Source organism: Mastigoproctus giganteus, chromosome 8 (assembly GCF_048544385.1).
Source record: "Mastigoproctus giganteus isolate SK-2022 chromosome 8, ASM4854438v1, whole genome shotgun sequence".
NCBI classification, from domain to species: domain Eukaryota; kingdom Metazoa; phylum Arthropoda; class Arachnida; order Uropygi; family Thelyphonidae; genus Mastigoproctus; species Mastigoproctus giganteus.
The window spans coordinates 118,979,344-118,997,921 of NC_143582.1; the positions used below are offsets into that span (position 1 = coordinate 118,979,344).

An 18,578-nucleotide genomic window follows, 5' to 3' on the forward strand; every position below is an offset into this window, starting at 1 on the left:
ATTTTCCTACTCTAGCAACTCATAAAAATATCCCTTATAATTGTTATGGAGAACTGAAGGCACTAATAAAACAATTTGATACAAGGTTTGCCGACTTCCAAAACAATGACTCCACATTCGCTATATTTGTTCGTCCGATGGATGCTGGTGTAAACAATGTGCCAGAAAACTTACAGATGAAACTTATTGAGCTTCAGGCGGATTTAATGCTAAACTCACAATTTAACAACATTGCTTTGACGAATTTTTATAAATTTTATTTGGTGGAAGAAAAATAAACAAATTTACGCACTTTTTCAAGAAAAATTATTTGTCTTTACGGCAGCACATATATGTCTGAACAGTTTTTTTTCGAGGATGAAATACAATAAATCAAAAATTCGGACAAGAATAACGGACAAAGACCTCGAAAATTCTATGCGATTATCCTTAAGTAATTTTAACGTGGGCGCCTCCGCAGCCAGGTGGGAAGGAGCAGCAGTGGTTAGCACACGCTTCTTGATTAGACCGGGGTTCGAGCCCGTCACCACCAAATACGGAGGATGCGGAAAGGTCAGGGAATGACCACCGCATATCCCCGGAGCAATATGGCCTTAGTTGCTAATGCTCCTAAAAACCAAATAACAACAACAATATTAACGTCAATATTGATAGTCTCGTAGTTCAAGTACAAGGCCAATCTTCACATTAAATTATTATGTCGTTCATTATATTATAAAATTTATGTAGAGCTTTATACCAAAGCATTATATTATAAATAAATGAAATATGAAGTAGCAACTTGTTTTAATTCATTTAATATTAATTTATTTAATTTAATAATAATTTGGTCCGGCCCTCGACTTGGAGACAGAATGATAATTTGGCCTCCGAACTAGGAAAAGTTGCCCATGCCTGCTGTATTAGAACGATATCTACGTCACAAACAGAGATATGAGGCATGTAAATAGTTCTTACCGTTGGTACGTTCGATTACTATGTCTGGAGGGTGTGCATCATTTGTAATTTTTAACATGCATTTCTGCTCTGCACTACGCTTTGTGTATCAGGTAAGAAACTACTTTTGATACGTAGATTGCAGTTTTCTGATTCCTCAAGATAAGGCCATAGGCTTTTTCGTACTGTGTCAATGTGGTAATGGAAATCGCGCCTTGTACAATTTTTTGTTAATAAAGAATTTTATTATTATTATTATTATTTCTCCCTGATGGGGAGTTTCCACCCCGTGACGGGTACTGGTACCAACTGAGGAGGGGTGGGGGGAGTTGTTATGTCGAGATATTATTACTGTTGTTCGAAGAACGCTCTGATTCCTTCGATCAATAGAAATAATACCCTACAATTGTTCAGAATTGCAACTTTCTCGAGCTTCTTGTAGGTGTTCTCTGGCTGTCGTGTTATTGCTAGTGGCTTTGACACTATGCCGGTGGTTGACACGGTGATAGGAGTGGTCGTTACTTGTTCCATATGTCATACCTTATTGACCTCAGTTCGGTGTACTTCCTGAACGTTTCCTCGTCGGTTTTCTAGAGGTTGCCAGTGTTGGTAGGTAGCCTACCATCAGATAGGTAGCCTTTACCTTCTTGTGGACGAGGGTTATATCCTGTCTGTTGTGCGGGATTGTCTTGTCTGTTATTATGGAAAGGTTCCAGTACAGCTTGTGGAGTGGAGTCTCTAGTGCTACCTGTGGTTCATACTTGTAATATGGCACACTTTCTTTGATCCCCAGTTATTTGCAGGTGTCTTCCTCTGTGATGGCTTCAATCTCTTTACCTTTCTGTAGCTGGAAGTCTCGGCCGACTAAGTTTCCCTGATGCAATCTGTTAATCTTTCATTTGTCTAATCCAAATTCCATCCTCATGTCATTGCTGAATTCTGGGGCGATTCGGAGTAGCTCTTGCAGTTGATTCTCGGTTGCTATGTAGAGATTTAATGTAATCCATGTACATCAGGTGAGGGAGGGTGTACTGGTTGTTCCTTCCTTCTTGAGGGTATATCCGTACCTACTATTGTTGTACATGGTGGATAGCGGGTTGAGTGCTAGACAGAACCAGAGTGAGCCCAGGGCATTTTCCTGGATTTCAATCCTGATGAAGATCGGTCGTCTGGTTGTGATGTTCTCGACCTCGATAGTGGTGCTCCATTTTGTCCTGGTTGCTTTTAGGAAATTTGTCATCGTCGGGTTGACTTCGTAGATCTTCAGCGTCTCTCTTAGACAGCTATGAGGTAAGGAGTCGACGACCTTGCGGTAGTCGATGTAGGCCGAGCACAGGATACAGCCCTTCTCGTCGACTTGCTCTATAACTGTGACATAAATAGTTAATTGATCGTTGCATCCTTTTGCTCATCCGCTTGCATCCCTTCTGCAAAAATAATGATTGACAACAAAATGATTAAGTCAGAATAGAAATCCTTTTGTCCTTTGAAAGAACGTCATTCTATAATTCAGAGAAAGAAAATTAAAAAGAGAGTTGAAAACGAAGTTCTGTTCAATAAACATGAGCTGTTTTATCCAAGCACTTTATTTTCATTTGTTTATTTAAGGTCTATTACTGTAAGAAAATTCTAATACTCAAGAGTACTGGCCTTCATAAGGGTACTCACTTTGCCCAGTCTGTATATGCAGTTGTTTTGAAAGACTAGAAATTGACAGTCGGTTGTGGTGGTTGGAGTTCTTAATCACAAGTATTTGTTTAATTGCTATCGTTCTGAATTAATACTAAGCCATTTAAGATCGCCATTCCTCAGTGTATTGTGTTTGTAAATCATCGTATTCTGTGATCAGTTTGGCAGATTTTCTGAATAGAAACAGTTTATGGGAGAAAATACTATACAGCCGACATTCCCCGAGCCCGACTAACTGTGCCAAGGTGGAAAAAAAAGCCCACGGAAATTCCTCTTGTCTCGCTGGAATTTGAATTATTTTCCATATGGCGTGGATAGCTGAGATCGTCACCACCAATGCCATCGGAGAAAGCAACAACCACCAAAGTTCGTCTGCAAAAGCAATGCTCTAACAAGAGGGGATGATAAATTGAGAGAAAATTCTACAAGTGCTCTGTGGCCGTTACTTCTAATTTCGTATGCTTCAGAAATAGGGTACATCGGTTAGACCCGCTTGCTTTTGTTTTTTGTTTTGGTAGTTGTTGGCGCATTAGCTTCTGTGGCCATAATGCACCTCCCAAGGTTTTTGCAGTACTTTGATCCAAGCCCGAGGCGGGATACGAACCCGCGACCTTTAGGTTACCAGGCAGGCACTTTACCCACCCGGCTAGCCCGGTCGGCACCCTCTTGCCTTTCTATGCCTAGCTAAGCCACTCTCTAAAATGAAGGATTTTCAAATGCAGAGGAGGAAGAAATGGAAAAGGCCGCCATAGCCGAGAGGTCAACCCGAGGGTACACAAATACACATGCTTTGAGTGACCAGAGATCAAGATGCGGCTGATAAACATGGTGCTTTTTATTGTATTCTCTCTGTCTTGTAAATTCCTCTGATCGTGTGTTCGTCCCAGAGTATAAGCCGAAAATTAAAAAAAAAACGAGTTCAATGACCTGCTACTTTGGACTTCTACGGCTGGAGTCTTGATAAGGACGAAGCAGCAGCAGAAAAGCGCTCCACCCTGCATGTTAACTAGTTATAATAATGAACAAGTTGCAGTGACTGTCATCGGATTCCAGACAAAAAAATTAAATCAGGATTAACGCACTGAATCAAATATTCAATTACTTTCATAATATTTCCATTTTATGGATGAAGTTCATGTATTCGATTTCTGTTGAACAGGGAAGAAGCTATAGAGGCTCTACAATTGTGCTTACAAATGTAACATTACATTTGACATTTCAAATTTCATTTTCATGGTTTTTATTCTTCCGATTTTTATTTAATAAAGAGAGAGACGAAAACGAAATACTTCCCAATAAACATGAGCTCTTTTATCCAAGCACCCTACCAAGTTTTCATTCGTTTATTCAAGGTCTATTACCGAAAGAAAATTCTGAACTGATAAATCAATTGATAAATTCAAATTTACAGTTGTGTAATTTACTTTCTGACATCAGATATTTAATTTACGTCAAATATTTTATCTATACCATACTTATGCTAAAAATTTGTATCTAAAGAGATAAACTTATGCTATTATAAACTAAACGTATGCCATTTAAAATTTTGTAACCTTTAGCCCTTGTAAAACGGGTAACATTTAAACTTTCTGATCGCTTTGAAAATTAGCCATCTTTGAAGGTTTTTTTTTTTTTTTTAAATATCCGACCTCTTCAATTTTGTATTCTTTGAAAGTCTTTTGCGGAAAACATACTTTGTTTGCTTCAGTTCATGCCTGTCTTCTAAAAGACTGGAAAATGCTAAAACGAGGACACCATTAATCGGCAAACCGCTTACCGCGCAAGGTATCCCATCGGGAACTCCTAATGACACTCTTCATTTAACACTCTTCGCGCGTTTGTGCTCTGAATGTATAAGGTTGAGCACACTGGGAAGGTTGTCGAGATTTCTTTTGAAGAAAGTCCAGTGATTAAATAAAAAAGAAAATTAGCCTTTCAGTCTTGAACGGGCCATGTGGGATGCCAAGATTTAAGGACACTGAAAGTCTCTCTTTTGAGGATTTTACCGATGACCTGTCGCTAAATAGTGATATATCCTCCTTTGCAGAACTTTGTTGAGTAGTATTCTCAGTCACGCCGAGGATGCACAGGAAATAGACGTTCTTAAAAAAAAAACATTCTTTCACTTTGAACGCAGACGTGAAATTATCTTGGATGAAATTTATATCTTTGCTTCTGATGTTTATCAAATCCAGTTCTCCTATATTACCCAACAGACAAATTATTATTAGAAATATAAATTGGACTCAGACGATTCTAGTTGCCATAAAGCTCAGAATTCTTCCACACGGTGTGAGAGGAGCGATGTTATCCATTTTACTACCCTCAAGGGCATTGTTATTATTATTAGTAGAAGGAATTATTATTATTATTATTTATGTATTTTTCTATTACTGTCCATTTGGCTTAATAAGCAGAACCATCCATAAAATGGTCACTTTAGTCTAGTCTGCAACACCTGAACAAAAAGGAGACAGAAACATATCTGGCTTTAATATTTAGTTACTAGGAGCACCTAATGCCTATCAGATAAGAAACTCTTTGCAGATGAATGGTGTGGAAACTAATCATTCTTATAATAGACCCACTGGAAGGAACGGGCTCAACGTGAAGGCGTGTGATTGACCCATTATGCACAAGTTCGAAATTACTTGATTGCGACCATTATGATAGAATATTCGCTTAGTCACTTGATGCTCTTTTTGAAAAATCCGAGGTCAAACACAATCGTAAACCGAGGAATTTCTAATGGGCTTTTTTCACCTTTGGTATGAGTCACCCATTCTCACGGGGAGGTGCAAGGTTCTCCCTACAAGTTCTTTCGGTATTATTTTCCATCCCAAAAACGTACAAATGAATACAGTCAGTCACAGTTTTGAATAAGTACTAGGAAGAAAGCGAGGGCATTAATTGTATTTTAAATTCCCGCTGATGTGTGGGTGCCTGAAAACCGACTACGAATAAAGGAAGGGCAGGGCAGGAATAAAACTCGAGTCATAAAAGTCAAGTAGCTACAAAATACTAAAGAGTGTCCTACTGAGTTTCGTTATGGTTAAGATGAGTGAGAATCTGATATTCTCCTATACCGAGAATAGCCAGAGCATTATTTTTGTACTTCTTTCTCAGGACATTTATCCCCCTTCGGGTTTTCTCAACTACAACATCAGTCGTGTTGGTACTATCGTCTCTTCTTTACTGACTAACACAAATTTCTAGTTAAGAATAGTTTAATTCTTAAAAGTGGACGCAAAACTAAGCCATCGATAAAGTGTGACAACTCCGATGGCTACAAGACTTCCGAAAATTCTAAATGAACTTGTAAGATAATCCAATCAATATGCCGAGTTTAATAATATTCACTTTTCTTTTCTCTCTCTCTCCAGTCAGTAAATCACGTTATTTATATAACAGGATTAAGTTAAGGAAGGTCCTTTCATCTTAATAAACAGGAGCGTGATAAGAGCGTATTAATGAAGATAACACGAACATAAGATGGTGCAGAATACTTCGGTTATTGCCAAACAGAAAACACCCGCCCTTTGTCCTAATTACGTATGAAGTAAAAAAGTAAATTTTTAACCATGCGTCCTCCCCAACGACTAGCCTTAGTCCCGTCTACAGTGATATTCTTCTTCAGTCTAAATCTTTAAGTTATTTTCTCACCGGCACATTCAGAAATCTCAATTTTATCGAGTTCAGACACGTCTTAGGCATAAAAAAAAAAAAAAAAACCGTTAATAAGATTGCTCTGACTGTACGTTATCCTCTGTCATTATTTCAACCCAGCAGCTCTTCGCGGGCATATACCTGAAACATCATTGTCTTCTGTAATGGAATTGAGTTTTAATGCAAAAAATCTGCTAACGAGAAGCATTACACACGCCGGTACGGAAGATTCAGAGAACGCAATTTAATTAATTAGTTAATTGCGTTATTCTTATGGCTACGTGGAACTTTTGTCTGGAAAGAGAAGACTTTTTGTAAACATCCCAAAGGAAATAAATAGTGAATGCCAAGCGATGTTAATTTTTTTCACTTATAAAAAAAAAAAATAAAAATAAAAAAAGTTTCTACAGCGTTATTTAAACAGTTAAAAGTCTCAGAGGTACAAACTATTTGATTTTGGCTAAGTATCAAGGAGCGCTCTTTAGGCAGCAAATTTGTTACCGAATAAATAATGTCAGTGAAGTATCGGTTTGAGCACACACACACACACACACGCACACACCAGGAGAATTAATCAAAACAAGTTCACACTTTAATGGCAAATGCGAGAAAAGTTAAAACAATGCTTTAGAATTCCTGCACAAGCTTCACAGTCATCTAGCAACTTAAAAACAAATTTACATGGTCAGAAGAAAACTGGTCCACTTACAATATGGATATGGCACTCTTGAGTTCCATATTGGGTTTGTAGCGGGAGGCAGACTAATTTGATTTCAATTAGGCCGAAATTCGTGGCAATTAAGTACGTTGTGTCTCTAATTGCGTGCATTCTACATCTATTTATGAAAACTTTTCAGGAGAACCGACTTGCAACTTTTGCCCTGGATGGACTAACTCGGATACGATTTTTGCTACCTCTAGAATGTCTCATGTACAGTATGTATCTATGGGACTAAAGTGTGGAAATCACTTTGGCCAAACCATGGAAAGGGTTCCTTGCTTCTGAAAGTACTGTTCAAGGGTGTCATATCGTCCGTGGAAAGAATCTTAAATGTTCATATGTACACACAAATTCATTTAAAAGATTCAAATCGCACAACAAGCTTATAAAGGTTGAAAAAAGAAATTGTTAGTATTATAGCATATAGGCGGTTAGTCTGAACTGATTTATCAGTGTTACCTTGATCTTTAGTGATGTCTTCATTACCTGTTGATCTCTGAGAGGATGTTTGATTTAGAAACTTTGTCTTCCCCATTTATTTACCATTGAAAAAAAGAACACTTTTGTTTCAATGGTAAATATTACAGGAAACGTTAATGTTATGGGAGATACCGCTTTTAAAATACAGTAAATGTTCCATTTGAACAATGTATGTTTATATTTCAACACTACTCTGAACATTCGGTCAGAGAAGTTAACAATTAATCATTTCAACAATGACTACAACGAATAAATTCTTGTCCTCATGGATGATCTGGAAGTCATCAGTTAAATGCTCATCTTCTCGTGCATGAAGATTTAGTTTAAAAAATAAAAAAGGTAGGTGTTTCACTTATTTATTTTATTTTATTCTTAAGAATACACGTCTCCAGAGAAGGACGTCATCTTCTAATATCTTTTAGTTCCATGTTTAAAATAAACGCGTTTAGTGGACACTAGCTATATGACCATTGTTACCTCCCTGCCTGCTGAAATAAATCTATTGCAGGAGATCCTTCAAAGATTCAGAGTACCCTTTTTTTTTTAGCTACATATCAAGCTTGGTTGTAAGGGTTTAGACGAATTAGCGACTTAGACCATATTGCGCCGTATATATTATGTCTGTACATTAGCCGTGTTCTATGGGCGACTTTTGTTTGCGGGACGAAAAATCCATGTTACCCTCGCCTGAGACCGACTAACTCAGTCAAGTTTTGAAAAATAAAAATCATAAAAATGCCTTGCTTCATTTACGGGATTAGAACTGAGGTCTTTTTTTTTTTTAACCGGAGTGCGGGGGATGATGATTATACCAACTGTTCTACCCACGAGAGTGCTATATACAAAACCAGGCTTAATCTTGAAAAGAAAGGCGAATCTATAAAAAGCGCTCAAAATGTAAAGTTCAAAATATTCAGTTCTTATTGGTCTTTCTGTATGAGATGTAAAGCTATTTGTTTCTTGAGCTGTTTTGGCCTTTCTCACTTTCAGCCTGAAGGGCTGAAAGTGAGAAAGTACAAAATTTAGCGCATGCTGTTGCAGGATAAAGTCTGTAGATATTCATATAAGCCCTCACCATATAGTTTCGTGTTCACTTAACGAATCGTCATCTTGTCCACAACTACTTACTTCTCATGGAATGATATTATCCCCCCAAGCAACGGGTGAAACCTTCTAATTCAGCGACCGCGCTGTAGAATTATCAGGCCTCGAAAATAGTAGTTCTTTCGTTGGCATAACATATAACTCTCAAGTAGACAATCCTCCCATAGAAGATAAAAGCCCTGATCTTCGTCTGAATGAAGCCAATGATGACAGGATTAATCCATGGAGTTATGGAGATTTCATAAAAGTTAATACAGATGTCCTCATTAATTACTGTAATCAACTAACCCAGCAGATTTTACCACAGATTCCCGAGAATACGTCTTCTGCATTGCCAAAATATGTGTAGCTCTTTTAATTAAAAAAAAAAAAAATTCTTGTTTATACTCCGGCATGACCACCAGGTCAGTGCAGTTTACAATAAATCAATTAATACAGAGAGAGAGATTAGAAGTCAGAGTAATCCCTAATACAGATGTGTGATCTTGACTAGAAATCTGATTGTCACAGAAGTTAAGCATAGGAGCACATGTATCCTTTTTGGGGATATCACACAAGAGGAAGAGTGGGAGAAACAACTGAACCTTGGGAAACACCAGCATTAGTGGAGAAGTTAGACGGCAGAGAGCCTTCTAGCATCACTAATAGTGAGATCAGAGAGAAAACTAGACACCCAATTACAAAATGCAGTCGATAATCCATAAGATGAAAGCTTACTTAGGAAACCTTTATGCCAAACACAATCAAAAGCCTTTGAAATTTCAAGAGCAACTGCTTCAGTTTCAAGAATCTTTTCCACTGAATTTGCCGCCCACAGATCGGTAATACAAGCAGGAATATCACCAGTGAATCGATACTGAAGGAATCCCTATTAGTGATCATTGATCAAATGGAAAGTTCAAGATAGTTTACGAGTTGCCGGTTAATATATTTCTCATTTATTTAGAAATAAGCAGAAGTAAGTGCATGGGACAATAATGGGATGAGAGGGATTTTCACCCTTTTTAAGAACTAGCTAGCGGCAAACACACCAGTCGAATAAGAAAGCGCAATATTCCACGGAACAGTAGTAAGCTCAGAAGAACAGGATAGAACATCCTGTGAGAAAAAGCAGCGAAATACCATCAGGACCTGCAGTTTTCTTAGCAAAAAAGATAGTTCGAAATTCTTCTGGAATCCCTTTGATGGAAGACCACAGGATGCACTGAATGGAATGTAATGGGAATGGTAAGAAGTGGTTTACCAAGATCGTCAATACAAGAGTTAGAGGAAATGTAGGATGCTAGTAAGTAGGTTTTATCTTCAGCTGAGGTGGCAGTAGAACCATTAGGTTTTAATAGAGGTGGAAGTACCGATGTACCGATGTAAGAGACCAGAATGCTCGAATACTTTTTTTACAAGAAGTACGTTTTCTATTCTTGGCCTGTTTAAAGTCTAATTTGGGCTGATGAATAATTGGTTTATAGTTATTGACAGTTTTGATGTAGGCAAAAATTAACCTGGAGATTTAGATGTGAGCTAATTGCGATATGCGACATTCTTATCTCAACAGCCGTAGTACATCTATTGGGAAAACAAGGTTCAAATAAAGAACGAGATTTTAAGGTGAATGTGGAATAAAGTATTTCATTCCTAAAAGAATAATTTTGCTGGCACAATCTGGGCAAACATTGGCACCAGAATATTTAAATCAATAACCCGATCAAGGAAAAGAAGAAAAGAAATCTCGCAGATCATCCAATTTGGCATTCTCGTAATAACAAACAATATGAGACTAAGAAAGGCTCCATTGGAGAAGAGGCCATCACTAAGTTGTGATCTGAGGTACTTTAGAGGACCACTCTCAACGATCGTGTATTGGTGGGGTTGTTTGTGAGAAAAAGATCAAAAGTATTGGTTGTTTGGTCAAGATTATCTGGTATTCTGTGTGAGTAAATATACAATCTGTGCGAGGTTATTAGTAATTGCAAAAGACTCACCAGAGCGACCAGTTGTTTCCCTATGAGTAGAAAACCAAAGCCATTGGAGTTGTTAATATTAAAATCGCCAAGGAAAATCATGTGACTGTTAGGACAGTTGAACAGGAAAAAGTCGACTTTCAAAGAGGGGAAGTCAGAAAGTTCCTATGATTAATGGAATTAGGAGAGTGATAAAGGCAACAAATGAATTTCACGGAATGGTGTACAGAGATTTTAAGCCACATACGACCGAAAAGAGGAGATTCCAAATTACTAAATCTGTGACAGGGAATACAAGACCGGATAATTCACAAATGTAGCCTTTGAAACGAAAGAAATAATACAGCAAATAATTGGGTTTGGGTGGTTAATATAGGGTTTTAGGGGCATCAGCAACAGCCCATATTGCGCTGTACATAATATGTCCCTAAATTGCTGGATGATAACCCGAGTTTTCAGGAGAAAAAACAATGCTACCTTCGCCTGTGATCGACTAACTAAGCCAGTTAAAAAAAGGCACATAAAAACTTCTCGCTTCATTGACCGGATTTTAACTAGATCTTTTCCACCCGGTGTGGGAAGGAGAGCAATTGTTGAATATATGTTGAATACCAATAACCCGGATTCTGTCAGAAAAAGTAAATGGGGCTGGGCAGACTGTAAGTGGAAATGGACATTATTGAAATTGGAACTGAGACTACGTATACATGTGAAATTAAGAGGAAGTGTTTGGACGGTTTAGATCTTTTCGCAGTTAAATTTGTTCTATGTTCTATTTCTATTAATTTGACTGTTCGTGATGTATTCAGTAGCAAAGAAAAGGCATGTAGAGGAGGGCATGTCGCATGAAGTAATGAATTGTTTTGGGTATTTCGTGCACAAGGGCAGATAACGTGCCTTCGACAATTTCCTCTGCATACACAGTGTACTCAGAATCCCAATAGTCCCTTCTCTGGCAGAATAGGGGCAGCGAGATTATATACGAGCTGATTTCCAGAAGACTCCTAGAGTTGTACCCTCGAAATGCAAGGAAGGTTGGATGTTGCCATGATGCCCATCATAATCTGAAAAAACGTCAATCATATTGCATGATGGAAGAGAATGAGGGTTCCCGGAGCTTTTCAGTGAAAACTAAACATGGGTTTCATCTTCAAGCCTCCAATAAGTGCAGTGGTGGCATTGCTCCGGTTGACGAGTCATTTACCACCTAGCATTTTTTAGTAACACAGCGGGGCGACATTTTCTCTGTGGAGTGGATGCGACACCTCGACTCCTGCTTACACCTGGCTACCTGCAGTACCCAAGGTGCAATAATTCGGATCCTTCACATGGAGTTCATACCCAAAGTTACACAGTCCCACCATCGCGAAAGTGCACGCAGAGCATTTGGGTGTCGCAGAACGATCGGAGTTTACCGAAATTCGGTCCACTTGAGTCAAGTGTCACCTAAATATCAGTTCTTAGAGTTTTAGATTCCCAGGTAACAAGCCCTAGCTTGAAATACCTGAGAGAATGTCTATGACAAGTCTCCTGGACCGACATATGAGAGGTGGATATATGAGATGGATACCTGACTTGATATATGAAAGATGGATCCTATTCTCAGTGAAGATAACGATAGCCCTTATCTTTAAGCCTAACTTTTGGGAGGCCTATTCCGTAAGTGATCCCTATTTCTCTCAGTAGGCTCAGATTGGCGCCTATTCCGATACCGATTTCAAATAATAGAATTCTAGGATCTGAGAAATTTCCTCCAACCGAAATGCTCTCAGCTCTCAATGCCTTGGCTGTGACATCTTAAGGTTTGCGAGGAATAAGAATTACCGTCGCAAGAGTTTACATCCAGCGATCCTTCCAGTCACACCCCTGCACGACTGATGAACATCAGATCAGTGGACTTCGTCTTTAAATCCTCCTGAATTGAAATTAAACGTTGTCTTTATTGTTAAACTTCTGGCCAAGACCGCGACGGGTTTGTATACTTCACCTTTTGGTTACAGTATCGAATAATGATAATTTATTTATTAAACAATATCGATGTGTAAGGTTCGTTCCACATTAATTGAAAAGCTTCCTCCTTGCACTTCGATATTGTTTAATAAATAAATGATCATTATTCGATACTGTAACCAAAAGGTGAAGTATACAAACCCGTCAGTAGCTTTTCAATTAATGTGGAACTAATATCTTGGCCTGAAGACAGAGTTCAATAGTTGAATTCAGAAATGATGCTTCGTTAGTTTGAGTACTGTAATGATTAAGAAATTTCTACACAAAATCACCCTTCTCCAATCCAATAAACCGCACTTTTTTTTTTCAAGTGAAAGAACTGCCTTGCGTTTCTTCCTGCCTTCTTTAATTAAACTATATTTAAAATTTTCAATCCATTATGTTAAATTGGTATTGGTATTGTTATTTCGGGCCTAAGGACTACTTAGGTTATATTGCGTCTTCAGTTAAATTAAGTAAGCCAAAAAGCATAAGCAAAAACCCAGTTGCTTCTAACAAAATGAAAGAAGCTAAAGTGGTTTAGCTGATCTGTCAGACAATGTTAATATTGATCACAGTATTTTCTATTTAAATTGTAAGTTTTAAATTTTATATTTTATTCTCATGAATTTTGTGATTTCAAGCTTTACCAATCAGACAGAGAAAAAGAAATGCTTCCGACACGGAGTCACTTTAATAAGCAACGCATTTTTTCTTTGACGTGTGTTTATTCATTCTAGAAGTGAATAAACGCAGCAAACTAGTTATCCTCGCTTCATCACACGGAACAACAGAGTGACTGCGTCAGTAAACGCGGCGAAACTCCCTGTTAACTAGAAAAAAAAATGTTCGCCCTCCACCCTATCATTTTTGCCCGAATTCGATGGAAAAGGCAAAGAACAGGAGTGAGGCTTACAGCAGAACATTGGAGTAATTGTGTGACACGTGGAACATTGAGGAAAGAAATTATGGGAGCTGGGTGACATTATCGGTAGTGGCGATTCTAGCAACTCCGATAACGAGTCTGAGCTGGAATCGATGGGAAAATATCCGATAAGTGGCCTCAAAAATTTCCTTCGTTTTTTATATTAAAATGGCCCTTTTAGAGAAAAGTTGCTTTTTTAAAATAAAATTTTAATGACACAAGGGTAACTTTCGCCATACTTGTACCTATCAAAGTATCCCGATACAGTACAGGGGCTAGTTATAGTTCCATATGACCTAATTAGATACGTGAAAATAAATGGATTTTTTCTAGATTTGCGAATATTTCAGGTGGATTTTCATCACCTCCAATGATTATGCTTTAATACCAGAGGTTCCTGTAGTTGTAACAGAGAAGCGAAACCACATTTCTCTCCTGTTGATAACAGTCAGTTACTCAACTGCCTTAGCCCTAATAATGCCCATTGATTTGTACAGGCTTTGCGGATGAGAGATCTATAGTCATGGAAAGGCATTTCAATAGGAGTCATGTCCGTGGTATTTGGAACTTTGGCTGCTTCATCTGCTCGTTCATTCCTCCAAAATCCGGTTTGAGCAGGGATCCAGCAAAAAAACCGGCACCATTCTGTACGTCAACTATGGAGTTACCCAGTGTTCAGATTTCCTTGGGGGTTCTTTTTCTCATTTGAGGAAGTAAATCGCCAGAGGACGGATGGCAAGTAGAAATTCCATGGAGGAGCTATATTATCTGTTTCTTGATTCATTTTGCAAAGGTGTATTTCCCAATTTGCGTCTAATTCACTTAGTCTGAGACCAGCGGGTCTGTTTGAGTTTGGCTTATTTCTGTAGTACGCAACCCACTTTGGGTCAAAAAGATATGGTCCAATAGAATGGGAAGGGAAACTAAGTTTCTCTGCATAATTTAGTAGCAGCATTTTTCTTCGAAGGAATAATGATAGTTCGTAAGCTTCAATAAAAATACGTTGGACAGGGGATGTTATGAAGGCACCCAGAGCAATCCTCACTGCATTAAGTTGAATCGGATTAATCCACTTTAGTGCACTTTTTCCTAGTAGAAATGTATACAGGAGCACCATAATTAAGATGGATCTAATTAGGTATCGATATAAATGAAAAATCACACGATCTGCGCTCAACATCATGGCAGCGATCAATCGGAGTATGCCCATTTTCTTTGAACAGTAATTCATATACAGTTTATGTGCTCTAAAACGTTAAGCTTGCTATTAAGACTTGAACCCTAAATTGGATTCTGTTAGTAACAGGTACTGTATACCCTTCTGCGTTATGATAAAGAACCTGAAATGTTCTGCTGTGTAGAAAGCTTTGGATAAATATTGGCAGCTTACCTAGTAGTCCGAGTGTATGCCTGTCATGAATTCTGATACTACCTGGCGGCTGTACCACTAGGTACTAGTAAAAGCTTTCTGTATATCAATGCAGACCATATCTAGTGCTAATTTCCCATGAATGCATTGCGAATATGCGAGTCTTCTTTCACCATGAGGTCTAGAGAGGGCCTATTCTTGCGAAATCCATATTGATTTATGTTCAACAAATTCTGTGATTCAAGGTAGGATTCTAGCGGTCATGAATCATTGTTTGCAGTGTTAGCTGATCAGTGAGACTGGCCGGTAATTTTTTAGATCTGAATGATCCTTCTCAGGCTTTGGAAAGGCCAGCACAATTGAAAGGAAGCTGGAAACTAGGATTCTCCAGGTATATGCAATTAAAGAAGTAGAGAATCAGCTGTATTCTGTATTTGTTTAATTGAAGATCAAAGGCTCATGTTGGCCCACTGGATAGATGTGTGTGTGAGTGAAATGTTTAACAGAACATGTTTAATAGAACAGTTTCACTTACATGACCAGTCCGTTCAGATGATCCCCATAAAGGGTGGTAAACGTCGAAATCCCCCAACAAGCAGAGTCGGGAACGTGGCTGAATAAGCAAATCCTCAAGGTCTTTTGTAGCGTATGGAAGATTTTCTGGTCAATACGAAGATACAAGGCTCATAGTAATTACGATATTTATGCGCACCGTGACTGCGTCTAGATCTGTCTGTAAAGGAATATGTCTGACTGGTATAGTTATCGCTACAAGGATGCCCACGCCACCTGGGTAGCAGTTGCAGTATTTCTGTTAGTAAGGCGTGTACTTTTTAATCTAAGGTGTTACTTGCGAACTCAGGTTTGTTTCTTGTCGACCGTTATAATCACCCAATTTATAACGTTTGATTAAATGTCCTATTTACTGTTTTGTAAACCTGACAGCTCCACTGAATTATATTGCACAATATTTATGTTTAGCAGAAGACAAATCTGTCTATGTCTTCGAGTTATCCAGTTTCTTTAGGTCAGTTTTAGTTTTTTCTCTTTTTAAGGAAGACGGGTCGACGTTCAGTATCGATAATCTTTTCTCGTGGTCAGATTTGTCATAAATGTTCGTAGTATCTAATTGGTTGGTGGGGGGATTGAAATCGTTTGTTTGTTTGTTGCTTGTGCAGTTACTGATTGCTTAGAAGACTGCTGCGAGGTTATAGTGATAGAGTACAGTTAGCAGGTAAAATATTCACAGGGATTGATACACGAGTCTGTATTCCTACATATTTTTTTGTTTGTTTTTCTGCATCCTGATATGTCACCTTGTGTTTTATTTTGTATTTCTGAAACTGCTTTCCTGTTTTCCACTGCTCACATGCTGTGGAATAGGCTAGATGGTTTCTAGCATTTTGCAGTTTGGGAATTATCAGTTTGTGCATGGTCCTTGGAGCCATAGTCGGGACATGAATTTAAAAATGCCCATATTTCTGTCATTTGTACTATCTGATAGAGCTGGAAATATATGAGCGGAATCGACAAATTATGTGGCATGGTTTCACACAGTTTGGTAAGGCAGTGTGCTGGAGGTTAGGATGATGTTACTTGTTAATTAGATGCAAGGGAGTCTTATACTTGATTTCACCTACATCAAATATTTGCTTCTTGCTAATATTCAGACCATATCAACTATGCTTGCGGATGAAAATCCGCAAGCATAGTTTGCAGGATGAAAATTATTGGTTCTAAGCATAATGGTATGGATAATAAAAAAAAAAAAAAAAAAAAAACCATTATACGTGAACACACAATAACAAAACTTACCGTACAATTTCACTGTGCCTTCCGTTGCTCCAAGAGAGTTTTTAGAAAAACACATGTATACACCGAAATCTTCTGATTGAAGGTTTTTTATAGTTAAACGCACATGAGACTTGTAAGTGCGGTCCTTCACAGACACGTGAAATTTTCCGTTAGACAGGATCATTTCTCCTCGCTTTCTTCCCCAATAGTCAATGGATATAGGATAGGCCTCTGTGTGACAGTCAAGGGTGACGTCCTTTCCAGGCGAAGATCCCACTAACTGATTCGGAATCCACAGAACTGGAGGAACTAAAGAATAAATTGATTAATTACACTCGTAAATGAATATTTGCATAATGAAAATACTCTAAAAGAATCACCAGTGCAGAAATGTATAATATATTGACCATGAATATGAATTTAGTACAACACAACGAAGAAATTAACAAATCTGTGAATCATTAATAAAATGACCATGGATTAAACATACTGACAAAATGCCCTGTTTATATATTCCTTTATACGCACTTCGGGATGGCCACATAGGGTCAGAAGAGTTCACAAGGTAGAGTGAGCAAATACAAGAAGAGAACGATATTGAGCAGTCGGGAGATTTGAACGGCGGTCCATTCAAACGTGCATACCAATGTACCCTCACGTTTGACCACTCGAATTGAGTATTAAATATACTACAAGTATAAACCTGCAATACACATATAGTGTACAAAGTTGTTCAATCATTTTAACAAATTTAATATAATTACATTTAAGAATAGCTAGCTCGACTGCATCTTATGCAAGAGCTTTCCACTGCAAACACCACACACACATATACACATAACTTAAGCTAAATCAATTTTGCAGGATGAAAATTAAATTTAAAAGAATTATGTCTGGTCAAGGGCGGATCCCACTTTTTTGTTTGTATATGCTGATAAAATTGGTCTGTTTTGCTGTTCTGTCTTAAATGTATTCAGGTCAACTTAACGCTTTATAAATGAATTTACCACTGGGAACCGAACAATTACTTAATTCAAATTTAACCAAAATATGCTCAAATTGCTGGCGACTCCTTAGTCAGGTGGGCAGGAGCAGTAGTGCGTAGCACACGCTTCTTGATTAGATCCGGGTCACGAGCCAGTGACCACCAAATACGGAGGATGCGGAAAGATCAGGGAATGACCACCGCATATCCCAGGAGCAATATGGCCTTAGTTACTAATGCTCCTAAAAATCAAATAACAAACAAACAGAGCAAATTAATGTTTGCAGTTTTCTTTGAGAAATAACACACAAATCGTGATTTACCAATAATATTAAATTCAAAATTACTTTCAATAAATTTATCTAAGTTTAATTAACTTACTGAAATAAGTTTTTGATTATTATTATTATTATTATTAGCCATATAGTGCAAGGAAGCCTGAGGCTTATGCTGCACTGGCCAAAAAAAAATTCCCGAGTTACCCTGTGTGAGAGAGAGAGATATCCAGCTCAGGACTGCCTCACCAGATGTGAGCCCCTGGGGCTAATAAAACATGCAAATATTTTAAAAACCCAAGTAAAAATTCTGAGCAAAAACTTGATGCTAAGAATATTTAATAAAATGATGGTACTCTATACGAAAAGCGCTTGGACTAGTGTGCCCACTGTTTTTACGACTAAATGATTTTAAACTTAACATGAATATTGTGAGGGCCTTATTAATCAAAACAGAACCGCTCCCCGTCCACTGAATTGCCTTGGCCTTGGTATTGCACTACTCTAAAACAAATGACATGCCCTTTGATAATATGCATTTTTTTTTCGATGAAAACAAAAGACAAATGAATAGCAGGTTAACCTTTTAGTGGTGTCATTTGTTTTAAGCAGTGCTGTAACTAGGCAACTGTTTGTATAGGATTTTGCTGACATGTCAGTACGAAGATCATTGCAAGGATCATGTTT

At 38.0% G+C, this 18,578-nt stretch overlaps 1 protein-coding gene across 2 annotated transcripts in view; it reads right to left on the minus strand.

Moving 5' to 3' along the window:
* The window catches only part of LOC150081783 (lachesin-like), a 466,088-nt gene that overhangs the window by 50,181 nt on the left and 397,329 nt on the right, over positions 1-18,578 (minus strand). For both annotated transcript variants that reach the window (XM_090379659.1, XM_090379658.1), the window contains exon 7: positions 16,653-16,940. In XM_090379659.1, the coding sequence (XP_090235785.1) occupies positions 16,653-16,940 (288 nt within the window). The remainder of the gene's footprint in view (positions 1-16,652; positions 16,941-18,578) is intronic.